Below are 19,050 nucleotides of genomic sequence, written 5' to 3'. Positions count from 1 at the left end.
CCTTTCTTTATACACAGAATAATTCTGGTATAAAATAAAAAAATTCAAGTAAAGCTCACAATAAAGGATGAAAGATAAATAACGCAGGTGTTTAATACAGTATTATTTCAGAATAGCGTTGCCAAAGCAGTTTTTTATACAACTAAAAGGTTGAACAAGATAATTAATGAAAGCAGTAACATACAGTGCAACAATAGAACTATCGAACGAAAGATTTTCATAAAGCTTTAACTGGAGCGTAATTTTAGGTCGACAACTATTTTTATTTCGAAAATATTAAGTAAATCAAAGTAAAACAATGCAAAACAAATGTATAATAAAAATTATTTATAGTTACTTATAGCCTCAATTGGGAAATATTTCTGATTAGAGTTGCCACCTAGTTTTTCATTGCAGAATTTAAGTACTTAATAAAAGTGTTAAATTACAAATATTACTTATTTAATTAAAATATCTAATATTTACAAAAATTTAATATTTAAATTTATTATTTTGAAATCAAACTGATTTTTCGCCACTTAAACCGATTTTTATTAATACTCGTGCGTGCTTCACGCTTTCTACCTATATTTAATCGATACTCAATACTTTTTTCAAAGACAAGAAGTGCAAATTCATTTTAAATTTATATTTCATGCTAAGAAATAAAAAAATTGAAAAGTATGTTTTAAAAGTATATTTTGTGCTAAAAACAAAAAAAAATATTTTAAATTTATTTAATGCTAAAAAATTTTAAAAATTAAAAAGAAAATTAAAAGTATATTTTTTTTGCTAAAAAACTAAAAAAAATTTGAAAGTATATTTTATGCTAAACAATTTGAAATGTTTTAAAAGTATATTTTGTGCTAAAAAAAAAAAAATGTTGGAAAAATATTGAAAAGAAATGAAGGTATTTTATTTCAAAAAACTCTACCACAATTTTCAACATGAATCATATCTGAAAATTAAAAAAAAAATTAAAACGTTTCCAGCTTACTCTTATATTACTTCTTATACATATATATAAATTCTTGTTCTTCTTGTTCTTCTTCTTATTCTGATTCTTCTTTATGATTAGCGCGATAACAGCTTTAGCGATTTTCGCCGAGCTTAACAAAGCGCGCGCCGTTTATTTCTCGTGCTAACCGGCGCCAGTTATACACACCAAGTAAAGCCAAATCCTTCTCCAAGGCTATTCAAAATATTAATTATTAGGCATGAAAACAAAACAAGTTTTAAAGAATTTGACAACATTGTCCAAAATACTTGGATTAGTTGGCATAGAATCGCCCAATTAACTATATCACTGTGGTAACGAAAGTTCTTATATTGACTAATTTTCAATATAAATAACAGAGTTTAAAAATTTCTTCTTAACAAATTACTGGCAGTTTTCCACTTCAACAATCCAAGATGAAGAACATAGGAGCTAAATAAAATTGATATGATAAACTCTTACCAAAATTGATGTTTTGTTATTCATGGGATTACTAAAGGAACACAGAAGCCTTGTGCAAGATTTGGAGTTTTAGCTGCTGCAAAAATATATTCAAGACTCCATGAATAAATTTTCAGCAGAGCGAAAAACACACTTCAATTTTCTAGGTATTAATTACCCAGTCTACATCCCATCTCGCTAGATAGGTTAGCTGAATTCCCCAAAAGGTTAACATGCGTTTGAAATAAACAAGTTTTGGTTTCTTGAAAATGTCTTTAACACTTCTGGGGGATCAGCTTGGCGGTCTAAACACCTATGTGTGACTAACCAAGTAACGTTTTTAGTAGCAACGCGTCAAACTTAACCTAAGACATACAAAACAATTCCATTGCCATTGAACTATCTCTAACGAACACTACTCATAGTAAAGGAACTGTGTTGAAAGTCTGATAAATCTGCATGTTTTATCGCTACCAAACTAGCATGACCCTAATGTACATACATATATAGAATTTTCTCTTACGTATAGTATGCACACGATTTTCCGAAGAGTCAATATGAGAAATAGCGCCGAACCAACTTACATTACATTTAGATCAGAGGTCGGCAAAATTGAAAGTGGAATTGTATAGGTGAGCGCACAATAACTGAGATTGCGTCGGTAATATAGCAAAAAATCAGCAGCACCACTATCAATCTTGCTTTGTTGCCGTCTGAGTAACGACTGATTGGGTGTGCGAGCGTACGAATACGTGCGATGAGCTCACTGTTCGTACGAGTAAGCTTTGCCAACTTCCGATGTAGGTTATGAAAAATGTACTTTAACAGAAATATACTTTCGTGAAACTAGTACTGCTAACTATTTCACAGTGAATAGAATTTTTAAAAATAAACACCTTTCATTTACATATCTCAGAATCCAGAGAATTCTTTACCAAACCTCATTAGACATTGATTTGTGGCTATTTACAATATTATTCAACAACTCAATTACAACTTCTATTAATAAAATATTTGCATTGGATGTAATTGAATTCTTTGATCAACATAAAAAGTGCGCTGCCCATTACGTAATCCAATTCATATGATTCGAATTAAATATTCTGCAAACAAGTTTATATTACAAGCGAATGCAAAAGCGAATACGTATTAAGAAGGCAGCTTGCGTCCAATGCAACCAGTTCCAGTTCTTTGCAAGCAAACAAATTGCAAGCCGTTCATCGCAATGCGTGCAATAAGCGACCAACTGATGAACTAACCACTGAGCCACCCAGGCAAAAGCAACTCACGACAAGTGAAATCAAATCAGCACCTACTTATCGCTCCGAAAAAAAAATTGTATTTATTTTCAAGTGATTCTAGACGCCTTACTATTGCGCAATAGTTCCGTTAGTGTGGGGCAAAAGCAAACGCAAAACGAATGCCCAAAACTTAAAGGAAATACAAAACCAAAATTAAGAATCAAGTTAACGGTTTCTAAGCAGTCAACCTTGACTTCATGCGGTAGACGCATTTCGAGTGAAATCGGATTATTGCAGCAAACGGTGAGACTAGTTTTTCAAATTTATTTTTTATTTTTTGCAATTCCATATTTTCGGTGCCTGCGCTCAAAAGTCGTCTATTATAAATTGTAAACAAATTGTGAGTTGTTGAAAAATTGCAAAATTTGCATAGCTAACAGAAAAAAGTTATTAAGGCTTAATCATTTTAAGCCTTGTCAAATGCGGCAATATAATTGGTAATTTGTTGACTTTTGACTTATGCACAAAATTTGAAAATTTTCTGTTCTACGAACACATAAAATACGTGGCTTAAATAGAATTCAAAGAAACTATATTTTAAGAAATTTTTAGGTGCCTGATATCCACATACATACATATATGCCCAAATTCATGTAGTGTACGAGTATACCTATGTGCAAGTCCGTATACATTTAGCCTATACTGTACTAAACACTTAAGTCAAAAGTTTGAGGCAACTTGGAGGAGTAGTTTCGAGTAAAAAAGTCCATGTACTCGTAAGTAGCACTCAGAGATGATAGACTACGAGGTTTGGCCAGCCGAAGCAAAATTGAGAGTGTAACCACGACTCCCACGTCATATCGGTGATTCGCATGATGCAAAGAATAATGAGATGGCGCCCATCGTGGTCCCGTTACTTTGCGCTCAGCGAATTTGACAACTAGTTACGTGATTTTAGCTCCAGTATGGCCAGATTACCATTTTCATAACTTGATTTAGCATTTTTTTTTGTTATTTTTATTTTTTTTTTTTTTGTCTCGGAGTTTTAGTTCATTCCACATGACATTTTTCTAGCCTATTCTAATTACAAGTAATGTTTATAATTTTGTAAAATATACATTTTTTAATAATTTAAATAATTCACTCAGTTTTATTTAGCTTTACTTTTCTTTAACATCTGGTGGCATTGCCCGCGATTGCCGGTGTTGTTGGTGTTCTTGTGCTTTCGGCAGTAAAATCTCTCTCTCGCTACTGCAGAGTTGCCTAGCTTTGGTTATAAAAACGCACTAAATGTCCATTTAAAGAAAATAAAACACGAAATTTTTATTGTGTTACTTAAAGAACTTTGTATGCGTGACAAATTGTCTGTAGAATGTGCGTTTTTTTTAAATAAATGTGTTATGCTTATGTACAATTTAATTTATGAGTTTTTTTGTTAAGCGAGACTCTTTTATTAAGGGACCGACTTTTTTGCTATATTTGAAGTTATGTAACTAGATAAGGTACTCTTTTTGTAAAAATGTCAGTATGGTTTCTTTAGTATTTTCTGGTATTTTGTTGCTTATTTTTACTATGAATACACCTCTTGATGCTCTATGTCTCACTAAGGATTGATGACCGGAAGAAACGATTACACCTCTATGGTTTTAATTCGCATTCAATAAATTCAAAGGCTTTTTAAAATGTGTAAAAAGGTTTTCAATCTTAAGAAGAGTTGAGAGAGGGGCATTTAATATTTTTGCATAGCCTTAGAATTAAAATTAAATTTGCACTTTCAAATTATCAAATTTTATAGGAGTAAAAAAATTTTCATTAGCACTACAATCTTCTCAGAGTGGCCTTTTTTAAACTTCTTTTGTATAATAATACAGTTTTTTTTAACCTAAAGTTTCGCTAGCCTTAAATTAAAAACAAAAAGAAACAAACACCAAACTTAAAAATTGTCGCATTTTCGGTATAAAAAAGCACTAAATTTATTGCGAAGAGCAAATGGTTGGCAATACTGCACAACTCAGCAAACGTGACGTCACGTACGCTCTGATGGGCGCAATCTTGTTTCTATCATTCTTGGGTGATTCGGCAGCAGAATTCTGCCCGCTCATTTCCCACGCATTCCCACACTCGTCCAATCAGTCGTTGTTCAGATGGCAACGAAGTAAATGCGCTTTGGCTGCTTTGCTTTTTTCGTATATCACCAACACAGTCTCCGATTTTTCGTAAACAAACCGCTACCATAAGCCCACGATGGAGAGAATAATTAGGTGGCGCCGATTGTGGTACCACTACTTTGCTCTCAGCAAATTCGATAGGATCACTGTGTTGTTGCACCTCTCTGATGGACGCAATCTTGTATTCTATCATTCTTGCCATAACTCCATTACGTTACGTCAGTAAATCAGCTGATGCCTTTAAAATCGCTAGGACCCGGTTAACGGTCTGATGTTGACTACACCTCTTCATTTTGTACATCATGAGTGGGACTACCTATAGGCTGAGAGAGGCCAGAAACAACTTTTTCTTACATTTACTCGCAGCTCAATCCACTCACAACTGCCAACATCAGTCAAATACTCTTTTTCAAGCAAGCCAACAGCTGTTTTGAGGCGAGCTAAACTGCCACTTCCATATGATTTACTACAAGACTCATCAGTGACTATAATGTACAGTTATCACTAAAGGCGGCTACAAGCGAATGACTCACTCGCTCCAAGCGAGCTCGCTTAAGAAATGGTATCAGTCAGAGGTTTGCTACTGCCTGCCGAGAGACGACTACTATTAGAAAATACCTTTCCTATTATTTGGCTTTTCGTTTCCACAGCGTGTTTTGAACCCAGGCTCTACCGAATATTGAGCCATTCGGTTACGACAGTCGTCAATAATTAAGCTGTTTTTGTCTCACCACTATAGATTCCTTCAGAGAGGCTCCTGTCTTATCCAATTGGTGTGTTATCTCAATTCCATTAAAGTTTCTATTCTCGTGAACACAGATGAGAGAGGGAGAGAGTTGGAATTGAATAAAATGTTGAACATGGTTCCATTTTACATTTCTTAACTAGCTTGGATTTCTTACGGGGAAGGAAATTATCTATGATAGAACGAACTGTAGGGCTCTAAGCACTCTGCAAGTCTTCATGATCGCAAAGACTTCTGCCTGAAGAACACTAGCAGTATTTGGCATTTTTAGATTTTTGATTGCTCCGACTCCCGATTCCATCTTGGCGCCGTCAGATTTCCCCCTCGTCCCAATCCTGCTTACTTGAAAAAATAGCGCGACCCTCAAACTCTAGTTTGTGGATAGGGAGATCTGTACGAAATTCAGAAAGAGACGGCGTTAACCGTCTAAAAACCTCCTTTAATCTGATTGCACTTTGAGCAGCGGTGGAAATAACGTATAAGCCCATTTTTTAGGAATTTCAAGCCGAAGATTGTAGCTGAATCGGAAACCCGTTATGGGTTCCGTAAAGAAAGTTATCAAACTCAGGGAAAACATGGAATCTAGACGACACAGAATGGCGAGTTCAGGGCAGAGGCGGGCTAAACAGTTTTTCCTTGCTTCTAGAAGGCGATCATAAACCCGTGTAGGGAAGGCTTATAAAGGCTGTTTGGGTATCAGCACCTTCTTGATAATTGTAACTCTCCATTACACCGCAAACTCGATTTTCCGAACGGCTAAATTTTTATCAGTGTAATATCTAAAGTTAGTACTTTTTAAATTTTGAATTCATGTAGACTTTGTATACTACTTATATGTAGTCACATTCATATGGTACACCTACATTAGCACAGCTCAGCTTTTGTTGATGAATTTAGAGCGAGTGAGAGTGGTGTGGAAGGCGAACGAGGTTTTGAAAACGATAGTAGAAAAGGTTGATGACTTCGAAGTAAATTTCGAATACCGAAGCAAAAATAAAATCAGATATCTTCCTAATTTATTCCGGACACTCAAGTAAATCATGCAAAAGCAACACCAAATGGTTCCAAGCCTTTAAGTGGCAGTTATCTTGGAGCCCAGTTGGAGCCCAAATCACATGTAATGGCAAGAGAAGCTAGCAGCCTTCTAGCTTTCTTATTTTTATAAATTTGTTGCCTACTATCACATAACTGAACTCGTAGGCCAAGGTGCTAGCCATGAAAAAGTTCACCGGTTGCTGATGTTGGTAGAGACGCTTCCGTGTTGCGAGCTCGCGTTGGGAGGGACTACTTAGGAGAACTATGTAGTTTTTTTCGTGAATATATCTTTTGATCCCATTTATATAAATCAGCAGTGGTCTTGATCACTTAAGAACTGATAGCCACAGTTTGCATTTAAGCTGTAGTCTATTTCCTATCCAGAGTTCATATTAGCGAGCTATACTACAATTGAACTTAAGATCTGCTCATTTGAATAGGCACAGCTCTGCTTATGCTACAGAAAAATCTATCAAAGCATAACCGTTATCTCTGTTCAGTCGCGCTAAATACTTTTATGAGTAATTTTAGACGGAGGCCACCTCCAAGCGACCAAGTATCATTTACCGCTTGATGATCTTTAGCTGCTTGCAAATATGCGCTGCTTAATTTCCAATAAAATTTTCATAGGACATTCACCAGCGATAACATCTTTCATGACTATCACTTTTCATAAATCACATCTCATGAATTGCTGCAGCAACGACTGATTCTAATTGTTTATAATAACAACATAGTAAGCTCTGGCCAACACAGCTTAATACAAAGAACCCATCAGCGAAACTAGACTTGAAGTAATTTTTTTATATCGTTTTAGGTTCTCACTCTCTGACATCGAACATCCAGCTTTTATGACAACAGCAAACAGCTTCTTAGGAATTTTTCGTTATACATAACTGAGAAAAGAGCATAAGCTATCAAAAAAAACCAGGCTTACCAAGATGTCATCATCAAAATTTTTGGTCAACGGACCACGCCCACTAGTCTTATGTGGCCCATCTGGATCGGGAAAGAGCACTTTGCTGAAGCGGCTTTTCGATGAGTTTCCTTATACGTTCGGTTTCAGCATATCGCATACCACTCGCGCACCACGCGCCAATGAACTCAATGGCGTTCACTACCATTTCGTCGATCATCAAACAATGAAAGAAAAAATAGCAAATGATGAATTTATTGAAACTGCGGTTTTTAGTGGCAACACGTACGGCACCAGTAAGGCGGCAGTGCGTGACATACAGCAGGCTGGCAAGGTGTGCATACTGGATATCGAGCCACAAGGTGTGGAGCAAATCAAAAAGACGGACATGAATCCTATACTCGTATTTAACAATCCACCAACAATAAAAGATTTGGAGATTCGCTTGCGTAAGCGGCAATCGGAAACGGAGGAAACCTTACAGAAGCGGCTGGCAGCAGCTGTAGATGAGATAGCCTATGGCTTGAAGGCTGGGAATTTCCATAAGATTATAAATAACATCGATATTGATGACTCGTACATCGAGTTCAGAGACTTCGTTGTAGATGAGTTGAAAAAGCAAGAAGCCAAAGGCGTCACTATTCGTTGGGAACAATAAATATATAAAATATGGTATACTAAAAAATACACTTTTAAATTGTCGTTGCGTGTACAAGATAAGAATATTTGTATCTATTGAAGAGTTGAATAATAAAAATGTTTAAAGAAAATCGCTTGGTTTAAAACAAAATGCTAGTTTTTCTCATTATTATTGCAACAACCTCAACTACATCGGAAAGAAAAATGTTAGGGTATGCTACTTGAGAGATAGTACCTCATAAGTTTTGTACTTGATTTTAGCCTGTTCGGAAATAACTGGAATTATTAAATCGTGTCCAGCAGAGACACTGAATGTCACACTAAACCTGCTACCAATTTATTTACAACTATGACTAACAGCAGCAAATACCGCCATCAGGTATTGTTGTTGTCTGTTAGGATGTTTGGTCATAGTACAATTCTTGATAGCCGAAGGCTAAATGGCAATCCATCAGACTACATTACCGCTACTCTAGACTTCAGACTAGAATTTAAGGTAATGAGAAAGGAGTGGGAGTTAAATTTAGTAGTAAAGGAAGATACCACCGCACTTTACACCGATGGATCCAAGATGGATTGCGACATCGGCACGAATGTAAATTCGAAAGACCACGAAACTTCCAAGACCTTTCGCCTGGGGAATTGGAATAGAATTTTTCAAGCAGAGGTTCTCGGGATAAGGCAAGCTTGCAGAATTTATCAGAAATCATCCGCAACAACTATTGGAAGTATGCAGCCATCTAAGCTTTAAAGTCACCTATAACCAATTCAAAAATCGCGAGACAATGCAAAAATTAAATGGCTTAGCACGTACGACAGACATCACTCTCATCTGGGTACTAGGCCACAGGAACATAGAAGGAAATGAGAAAGCTGAAGCGCTGGAAATTTAAGGGGCTTCCTCTAGAGTATCTGAAGTGGTGTCAGTAAGCTGTCCCCGAAACGTCTGCGAAGAAGAGATTTTCTTGCAATTCCAAAAGCAGGCTGTTGACAAATGGACCAACACCGATACCTGCAAAATATCGACGGAGACGTGGCCAGATCACAATAAATCTAAAACTTCCGAGCTGGTAAGAAAGCCAAGAACAGACATCTTAAGAATTACGTCAACAATAAACGGCCATCAGCCTAACGGAGGTCATGCTAGGAAGATGGGGTTGCCGTATAATCATAGGCGTAGAAGATGCAATCAAGAAGATTCTAGCGAGACAGTCTTCAACTATCTGTGTGAATGCCCAGATCTAGGTGCTCTACGACGTAGAATGCTAGGGAAATTATCAATGAACAACTTGGTAGAAATTGCAGGAAAGAAAACAGATGACTTAGGCAGATTTATAGTCAAATCAAGATGGTTTGAATAAACGACGGCAGTGGTTCTACTAGTGGTGTACCAAAATGGCACCGTTTGTGCTAATTGAGTCTGGGATGTGTCACTCAGATATCACCTCTACCAACCAACCATCAGGCTACTGAATAGAGGGAGTTAATAGGGAACGGACTTCTGGCGAGAGGTCCGAAACACACCCGGACTGAAGATATATAGGTATACCTATCCAGTAATAAAACAATCTACAGATTTGCAAACGCTAGCTGGTTTTTTTTTTTTTTGTTTTTTCTTACAGCCTACTAAAGTTTTCATGTATCGGAAAGCATGTCTAAGAAACTTCTCAAAATGGAAATTTTAAGGTTGTTAGAAGACTAAAAGGTTCTAGAAAATTCTTCTTTGGAAAAGGGTTAAAATATATGTCTGAGCAAAATCAAAGGTTATACCCTTTTTGGGTGTTGGCCGAGCTCCTCCTCGTATTTGTGGTGTGCATCTTGATGTTGTTCCATAAATGGAGGGACCTACAGTTTCAAGCCGACTCCGAACGGCAGATATTTTTATGAGGAGCTTTTTCATGGCAGAAATATGTTCGGAGGTTTGCCATTGCCTGCCGAGGGGCGACCGCTATTAGAAAAATGTTTTTCTTAATTTTGGTGTTTCACCGAGATTCGAACCAACGTTCTCTCTGTGCATTCCGAATGTTAGTCACGCACCAACCCATTTAGCTACGGCGGCCGCCGTACCCCAATGAAAAAAATTTTACGTAAAATATTTTCATAGCACACTTTAACCCATTTGCTTCCACCCAAAGGGCTCATTTTGACCCCGACTTCAAAAACTCCCACAAAAAACCAATTTGGAAGGCCGGAAGAGTTTTGAAATGTTCTAGATTTCTTTCCATTATTCTTCTAAAAATTTTACTAGGGGTCTTTTCAGGTAAAAATTCCAGGTCACCACACAATTCTGACTTACATACCGGGTTTTTCAACAAAAACTTTGTTCCTCAAAAAAAAAAAAAAAAAAAAATAGAAACATTTTAATGAAAATGATTTCAATTTTTATTGCCTTAAAAAAAGTAGATGAAAAATGATATCGAACAGACATCACCAACGGCCTCGGTTTCAGATGTCGATTATTTCATAAGCATTTTCTATCACTTTTTGGAAAAATTGCGGATGCATTTCATTTATCACATCACAGATTTTGATTTTTAAGGCGGTAATCCATTCGATTGGCTCCGCATAGACTTTGCTTTTAAGATAGCTCCACAAAAAATAATCCTGCGGTGTTACATCTTATACTCGAGATGACCAATTAACAGCTAAATAGTGAAATAATGTGATTGGGAAAACTTGATATTCAATGAATTCAGAGTTTCGTTGGCTGTGTGACATGTGGCACCACCCTGTTGAAACCAATTGTCAGTGATATTCATTTTCTCAATAATAGCCAAAAACTCAGTTGTTAACATCGCTCGATCTATAGCCACACTACTAGAATCCAGGGATGCTCATGTGTGGAAACCAGAAAAAAATGGCCAAGAGTTAGGGAAAAGCAGTTTGAGCGGCTAATCTGTTTGAATCTCTCACCTCAAGTTCAGGTGCCGGTGTAATAACCCAATCCAATGGGTATCGAATTGGTAAACACGGTATCATCAGATACAAGAAGGAAGTGGAGAGTATTTAACATTACTTCTGTAATAATCGCTAGGTGGCGCTGGAGGCGAAATATTGGTAAAAACCGTATTTACCATTCAAATTGGGTCACATTCAGAATATACAGGGTAGACGATATAGTATTTTGCTTATTTTTTTAATTTTCCCGCTTTAATCTCTTGACAGAAAGTTAGTTTAATATCTCCGCAGAACTCAGACACACAACGAAATCACTTTACGTTTAAACAAATCCCTTTACCTTGGGAAATATTGCAAACTTATTTCCAAAGTCAATGTTGTAATGCCCAAAGAGTGAGTTTTTTAGAATGAAGTTTTTGCCCAAATGAAACACCCGTCACACCTGCTGCAAATACGCATCAAGTTTGCGCAAAAAGTTCGCGAGACGATCCCCGCCATCGTACACTGGGCACTGACGAGAATATGGCTGCCATAGCAGAGTGTGCGACTCGGTCGTAGAACATCACCTCGTCGTCAATTTCAATAACTCAACATTTCACCCACCAGCCCGATGCCAGTTTTTTTCACAAAGAACTCGAATAATTCGCTTACGAATTGACTCATAAGTTGAAGGGAGACGACCATTCGCTTCATTGTCGCTTCTCAGTTCTTAGAGCAGCTCGAAATGCACCACATTTTGCTCGAAAAATTAGCTTTTCTCACGAAGCACATTTCATATCAGCGACTATGGTAAAAAAAAATATGCAACCGAAACTGCCGCAATTGAGGATCGGAAAACTCGCTTGTGATCGTCGGGAAACCATTGGATGATCAGAGAATGATAGTTTGTTGCGAGTTTTAGAGAGATGGCAACGTTGAGCTATTTTTCACCGGATTATATCATAGACCGACATAGACCTGTGACTTCCGATAACACCTAGATAATGTCGGGCGAGGTAATACCATATGAACTTGGTGGCCAATTTGAGTCAACTGCGTGAGATATAGCAATCGAATTGTTAATGATAATATTTTATAATTTAAAATTATAAACATACTAGCTTTAACCGGCGGGCCCGCTCGCGTAGGAGTAGTTTTGAGGGGTTTAGGATATGTATATAAAAGAATTACAAACAATAATTTTATAGAAAATATTTTTTTATTAATAACCATAATATGACAATACCCGGCATCCGTTGCTATGCCTCGTTGAATAAAATCAAAACAACCAATCAGAAAAATATTAAGCAAATTTATTTTTATTAATTTTCTATCTCAAACCATTTTGAACTTTGCATTTGAGTCATAGTTGAATAGCTTATGTGGATTATGAAGTCTAAAGTGTGCAATAAATAGTGGTAAATAGGAAAAACTAAGATTTTTTAGATTAAATTTAAGCAAATATTCGATTATTAGTGACGAATGAGAGTGGTGGCGCGGCTTGGGGGCTGTGGGAAGGGAGTTCCATCATAAAAACACGCCTATAACCTTCATCGGGTGAAAATATGAATGTATAAAAATTTTTACGTCATTTGGTGTTGTCGTTTCGTAGTGATGCGCGGACAACGTACAGACATTCCCCTTTATAGTATAGATAATTGACTTTTACACTCTTTATTGGGTGTTAGGCCGAGTTTCTTCTCATATTTGTGGCGTGCGTTTTGATCAGAAATACACCGAAGATTTGCCTGCCTGAGGGGCAACCGCCACTAGAATAAACTGTTTCTATTATTTGGTGTTTTTTGCCCCAGTGCGCCTCCGAATTGTATCCACGCACCAACCCATTCGGCTACGGCGGTCGCATTTACTAACTGATTAATGGGCCACATATTTGACAGACGTCGCCACAATTAGGTGATCAAAACAGCATACTCGTCATGGCCTCTCAGCATCCACACATTCCAATTAGAAAAACCTATATGTAGTTATCATGAAAATTAGAAAATCATCAGTTCTGGGGTGTAGGAAAAATCATTCAGCGAAGGTAATTAGTATTCCTGCAAGGAAAAGAGATGAAACGCAAACTGAGCTCTTGGCTCTAAATTCACTTGAAGTGTACCAGTTTGGTGATGGTGGATTTTCCTGCAGGGCCTGTACATACATTGATTTGCCGGCCGATCATACATTAAACTCGCTCTTAAAACCCAAATTACAACCTCAAATCCGCCTCAAAATCTATGAAAATTGAGTGCCTTAAAAGACCTAAAATTAATAGCCAACGTTATAATTAAACGCCCACTTTTCTATCTTTTTTTTGTAATTTTTGTATTAAGTTCAAGGGAATATTTACGCGCCCAAAGACGCACGCCGATTTCTTATGCATGTAAGTACAACTCATTCGAAATAATTATAAAATGTTTTGCTATCGAATTTATTTGAACTTGAATTAATTCGTTGAGAAAACCGTCAATAAAAGCAACAACTGTTTACACAAGTGTGTCTGAAGCTACAATGAAGAAAAATATATCGAAAAAAAATAAAAAAACAGAAAAAATAAAATGCGCTAAAAAAACATACCCAGAGTAATGAACAAATGGAAGATATCTAAATTCAAGTGTGCACACAGTCACAGCTACAAATATAACTAAATTACGCATCTACAACTAAACTCAAAGTTGGCCGAGACTAAGGTAAGCAGAACAGTTAGCAAAAACAGCTGATAAAGTCGCTTGGCGAAGTGAGATAAAAACATGCAAGAGTACGAATTTCAAAGCGTGTACACAGATGCACACATACACAAGCACTTATACATACGAGTATATGCCGCTAGATGTACACTTGTCTGATTAAATGTGGTATGTTTCAAAAATTTACTTAGTACAGCTAACTGGTGCAGCTCGGAACTTGGCAGTAGGTTAGTGAAGTACCGTTTTGCTTTGCTCGAGAAGGCAGTTTATATTTTAACGTGTGCCTGAGTGGATTATCGTGTTTTTCGAAAAGAAGTGTTCCGCCTCGATTTTGTGTATGCAAGTTTTGACTAGAAGCGCTCATGCAGATAAGTGCCGTGGTACGCATACAACATAGGAAAATATGTGGCAGAGCCCTTTGAGTGATCGAGAAACATGCAGCAACAACGCATAAGGCGAGATGATGAAGTGATTGAGGTACAATTAGGCAACTTACTTGCCAAATAGCAAAAACTAGTGGATTAACTGGTAGATTAAGGTGAAAATTCTGTATGTAAAGCAGAGGTGACAGCAAAATTTTGTAGTGGAAATAATTTTGGGTTTGATAAGTGACGTTGGCGTTTTAGTGCTACTTGGGGAGTGCCGGGCAGGTACTTCAATCATTTCACCTAAGTGACGTTGGTGCAGTTTAAACTTTCAGCAAATGCGCAAAGCTGTTCTTACCCAAAAAGATGACGATATCATTGAAAAATTTCACAAAACAAAAAAAATTAAAAATCAAAAAAAAAAAATTCTAATACATTTTACAAAGAATTTTACTCAGAATTTTCAAAAAATTGTATTTTTTTTCATTTTCTTAAAGTATAATATTTTAAAATTTATGGTGTGAAAAATGAAGTGAATCCGAAAAATACTTTTCGAGTTATTCAACAATTAACAAATTAACGCTCCGACGCTCGATAGCAAAACTTTAAGGGGGGAGCCTGGTTTATAAGGTCAAATAAATCAATTTGTTTTTTTTTCATTTTAAGCGATTCCTAATATATTTCAGAATATTCACACAAAGTTACAGAGCCTAATTCTAAATATTTCCGTAGATACAAAACCAAAGGTAGGCGAGCGTTAGGTAGTTACGCTTTGACCGGACAGCTATAGTACAAACTTTATCTTCTTTTCTCGACTTTTCCTTTTTATGATTTCTTTGAATTGGCGTACATGAATGAAAAAAAAACGAATGAACCTTTTGAAATGAATCATAGCTTATTCCCTTCAGTATTAAATTCTCTTCTATTTAAACTAACAAAATAGATGAAAAAAAATTTTTCAAGATTTTTATACCAAGTTGAAGTGAATTTTTTTTTATAGAAAGGCATTTTTTTCTTTAAAACCTCCAAAAAGTTGAAATTTTGGAATTTCTCTGAGTTTTCTTAGTTCATATAGAATAAAAAATCATGATAATTAGAAATCCATTTGAATTTTTTGCTTTAGATAATAATTACGAGCTGTATCTTGTACGCCAGTTGGAAACTCCAGCGTTGCAGCGCTCTACAAATTTCTATGTTAAACATTTTTTTCAACTTATTTTAACCAGCACAAAAATTTTTTATACTTTTTAAATGTTCATTAAAAGATAGAAAAAACTTTGCAGTGCTAAACTAATTTTTTGCTTAAAAAAAAAAAATCGCAAAGAGATGCAATTTTTAGACCTCAACCTTAAATGCGTTTTTCTCAAAACTATGCTTTTCGAACCTGGTGATCTGTGTAACTTAGAAATCGTCTGGTAGATTTCAATAAAATTTATACTGCGCGCCTGATCGAATGATTTTTTTTCAAAAATTTCGATTTTTTGTTAATAATTGTCGGTTTTTTTCTTGAAAGTCTGAAAAATATTTCCTGAAGCCGGCATATTTTTAATTTTGAAAACTAACTTTTACAATTATTATTTTTTTTTTAATTTTGCTAAAGTCAAGTCGAAACAAAATGTATTAATGTTATGTTTTTATTTTTGTAAAATAAAGCAATTGACTAGCAAAAAAAGATTATTATAAATTATCATTAAAATTATAATTAATTATCATTTTTTCGGGCCTCTGACTGACTAGCCCTAACCCCATAAGCAAATACTTAAAATTTTTTCTTAACGAATTAAGTGACGCGACCGTCGAGATATTTCAAAAACAATAAACCAGCCTAAGTTTTTAGAGATACTTAAAAAAAGTTTCTAGACTTTATCTAAAAGGCGACGCTGGCAAGAAGATTTTCCAAAAAACAAAATCCAGCCTATGTTTCTAAGCAATTTTATAAATATTACCACCGCAAATGCTTAAACATTATTCTTTGCCTAAAAGGTGATTCTGGTGTCGAGATATTCCAAAAACTATTGGGAGGTTGAATTAGTTTTAAAGGTTTTTTTCGAAGATTTGGGGTTTTATTGTGAAAAAACGGTACAAAATATTTTATTCGAAGTATTGGCCATCGCTAGCTACAACTTTCGCCCATCTTTCGGGCAATTTCCGGATGCCGTTTCTCCAAAATTCTGGCCGCTGCTTGGCTATCCATGACTCAACCCATATTTTGGTAGCCTCGTACGAGGAGAACCGCTGGTCCGCCAAATCGAGACTCATATGCCGGAACAAATGATAATCGGAGGGAGCTATGTCTGGACTATACGGCGGGTGGGGTAACACTTCCCAGCCAAGCGTTCCAAGGTATTTTTTGACAGGTTGAGCAACATGCGGCCGAGCGTTGTCATGTTGCAAAATAACCTTGTCGTGCCTTTTTACCGTTTCCGGCCGTTTTTCTTTCAATGCCCGCCTTAAACGCATCAATTGCAGTCGGTAACGATCCCCCGTGATTGTTTCGCCCGGTTGGAGCAGCTCAAAATATACGACGCCGACCTGATCCCACCAAATGCAGAGCATGATTTTCTTGCCGTGAATATTCTGCTTGGCGGTCGACGTTGATGCGTGGCCGGGCAAACCCCATGATTTTTTGCGTTTTGGGTTATCGTAGTGGATCCATTTTTCGTTGCCAGTCACCACCCGATGCAAAAAACCCTTCCGATTTTGTCGCTCGATCAGCAATTCGCACGTAAAAAATCGCCGTTCGACGTCGCGCAGCTTCAACTCGTACGGGACCCAATGTCCTTGCTTTTGGATCATTCCCATCGCTTTTAGACGCTTGCAAACGGTTGATTTATCAACGCCCAATGATTCAGCAAGCTCTTCTTGGGTTTGGCACGAGTCCTCGTTTACCAATTCCGCGTCCTCGAACTTTTTGGGCTGGCCAAGACGCTCCTTGTCTTCGGAGTGAAAATCACCACTTTTGAATCGTCGAAACCAGTACTCACATGTTGAAATCGACGGAGTATGGTCTGGGTAGGCCTCCTGCAGCAATTCACGGGCTTGGGCTGTATTTTTTTTTTCAAATTGAAGCAGAAAAACAAAGCTTCCCGCAAATTGCGTTTCGACGGCACGAAAGTTGACATACTCGGAGCACGAAAACACTGCGTTGTTTATACTTCAGCGAAATGACAGATACTGATAAACAAAGCCTAGGGATGAGGCTTTGTCATGAATATATATTCAGTATTGCCAACGCGATAAAGTGATAAATAGCGCCATCTGTGTGTCACCTTTAAAACTAGTTCAACCTCCTAATATAAACGAGCCTAAGTTTCTAAAGATACCTCAAAAAACTTTCCCAGCCTAAGTCTTAGCAAATGCTTAAAAATTATTCTTTATCTAAAAGGTGGCATTCAGATGTAGTCTTAACAAATTAAAGGACACGGGGCCGTTGTGAGATACTTCAAAAATTGCTACTCAGATAAGTTTTCAGCAAATGCTTCAAAATATTTTTAATTTTGGGCCCGATAGGTGTTGTGGGTAAAAACCATAACTCAGCCTAAGTATTCGGATATATTTCAAAACAACAAAAAAAACTTCAGCCAATGTTTTCTAAGAAATTTTAGAGAGAGTCCCACAGTCAAAATTTTTAGCAAATGCTTAAAAATAATTTTTAGAAATTCAGGTCCTTGGGTGTCGAGATATTTCAGAAAAAGTAAATTATTTTGAAATGAATAGGAGATTTTTCAAAAATTTCTCCATGGTTTAATTTTCAGCAATAGCCTAAAAATTATTCTTAACCTAAATGGCACAATAGGGTGATTAATTTTGTGCCACCTTCTTGAAAGCGTTTTCGTTGAGATATTTCAGAAATAGTATTTACGACTAGAGCTTCCAGATGCACTGGGAGTATGAGGTCAGTCCGTAAGTTCGTGCATTTTTTAAAGGTGGTTTTAAATTAATAAAAAAGATGCTTAAAGTATTTATTAATCAATAATATGTTTTCCTTCATTATTTACAATGTCTTCCCAACGCTTAGGCAAATTTTTAATTCTCTGCTCCCTTTTTATAGCTTCTTTTGAGGAGTAGTTCTTGTTATTCATATGGGATTGAAGTTCACGGAAAAGGTGATAATCACAAGGTGCAATATCTGGAGAGTATGGTGGATCCGGCATTAGCTCCCATCCGAGCTCGTTCAGCTCGCCTAATGTTTGCCTTGCGGTATGAGGTGGTGAAACAAAACTTTGCGTCTATTCACTAAAGGCGGTCGATTTTTGTTAAGTGCGTCATTCAGGTTTGATAGCTGATGGGAATAATAATCAACAGTTTTTGTCTGGTTTGGTTCCAGAAGTTCATAATAAACAACACCGGCCATATCCCACCAAATAGACAGGAGATGAAGGCCATCTCTAGGGGGTCGGTCTAACCATTGGCGTTTGCCAACAGAATTATTGTAAAGGACCCATTTTTCATCACCAGTAACAATACGGTTCAAAAAACTTTCATTTTCACGCCGTTGCAACAGCTGAGAACACACATTCACTCTCTGCTGAAGGTTGGCGACGGAAAGTCTATGCGGAACCCATTTTCCCAGCTTTGAAACCTTTCCCAACTGAACCAGGTGCCTGTGAACTGTTCCATGCGATTCATTTAACCTCTGAGCTATCATATCGGCTGTCAAATTTGGCTCAGCTTCCACGAGTTCGAGCAAGGCGTCGAAGTTAAAGACTTCAGAACGATTCCCAACTGCTAAAATCTCTTCTAATTAGGTAGACAGGTAGAAGTGGCCCTTGGTCTTTAAATCAATTCATTTAGGCCATTGGACCGGCAATTGTGGTACCACAGCCATTTGTAGTAAAGCCGAACAAATTTAAATTCGCTTCACAGCCGAAAGCCTCTGCTGCCAGCGCTGCGTTGTTTGAGTTTACTAATAATTTTATTATCATGTCAGCTTTTTAAAGTAAAAATAAATAAAATTCGC

The 19,050-nt window shown here is 36.8% G+C and overlaps 2 protein-coding genes across 8 annotated transcripts in view; both read left to right on the top strand.

The window, feature by feature from the left end:
• Window positions 1–8,312, top strand: part of LOC129237509 (guanylate kinase) — a 231,153-nt gene extending 222,841 nt beyond the window's left edge. For 6 of the 7 annotated variants that reach the window (XM_054872306.1, XM_054872304.1, XM_054872303.1 and 3 more), the window contains one exon: window positions 7,424–8,312. In XM_054872306.1, coding sequence (XP_054728281.1) covers window positions 7,548–8,180 — 633 coding nt within the window. In that variant the 5' untranslated portion in view covers window positions 7,424–7,547 and the 3' untranslated portion in view covers window positions 8,181–8,312. Of the gene's footprint in view, window positions 1–2,268; window positions 2,962–7,423 lie in introns of those variants that run through there. The other variant, XM_054872309.1, reaches the window with a different exon arrangement.
• Window positions 8,313–14,091: 5,779 nt separating this feature from the next.
• Window positions 14,092–19,050, top strand: part of LOC129237508 (disheveled-associated activator of morphogenesis 1) — a 91,760-nt gene continuing 86,801 nt past the window's right edge. Inside the window, exon 1 of the mRNA XM_054872302.1 lies at window positions 14,092–14,202. Within this exon, the coding sequence (XP_054728277.1) occupies window positions 14,161–14,202 (42 nt within the window). The 5' untranslated portion in view covers window positions 14,092–14,160. The remainder of the gene's footprint in view (window positions 14,203–19,050) is intronic.

This window comes from Anastrepha obliqua, chromosome 2 (genome assembly GCF_027943255.1).
Source record: "Anastrepha obliqua isolate idAnaObli1 chromosome 2, idAnaObli1_1.0, whole genome shotgun sequence".
In the NCBI taxonomy this organism is placed as follows: Eukaryota; Metazoa; Arthropoda; class Insecta; order Diptera; family Tephritidae; genus Anastrepha; species Anastrepha obliqua.
Note: the sequence above shows the minus strand (reverse complement) of the source record. Positions and strands in the feature narration are given on the sequence as shown.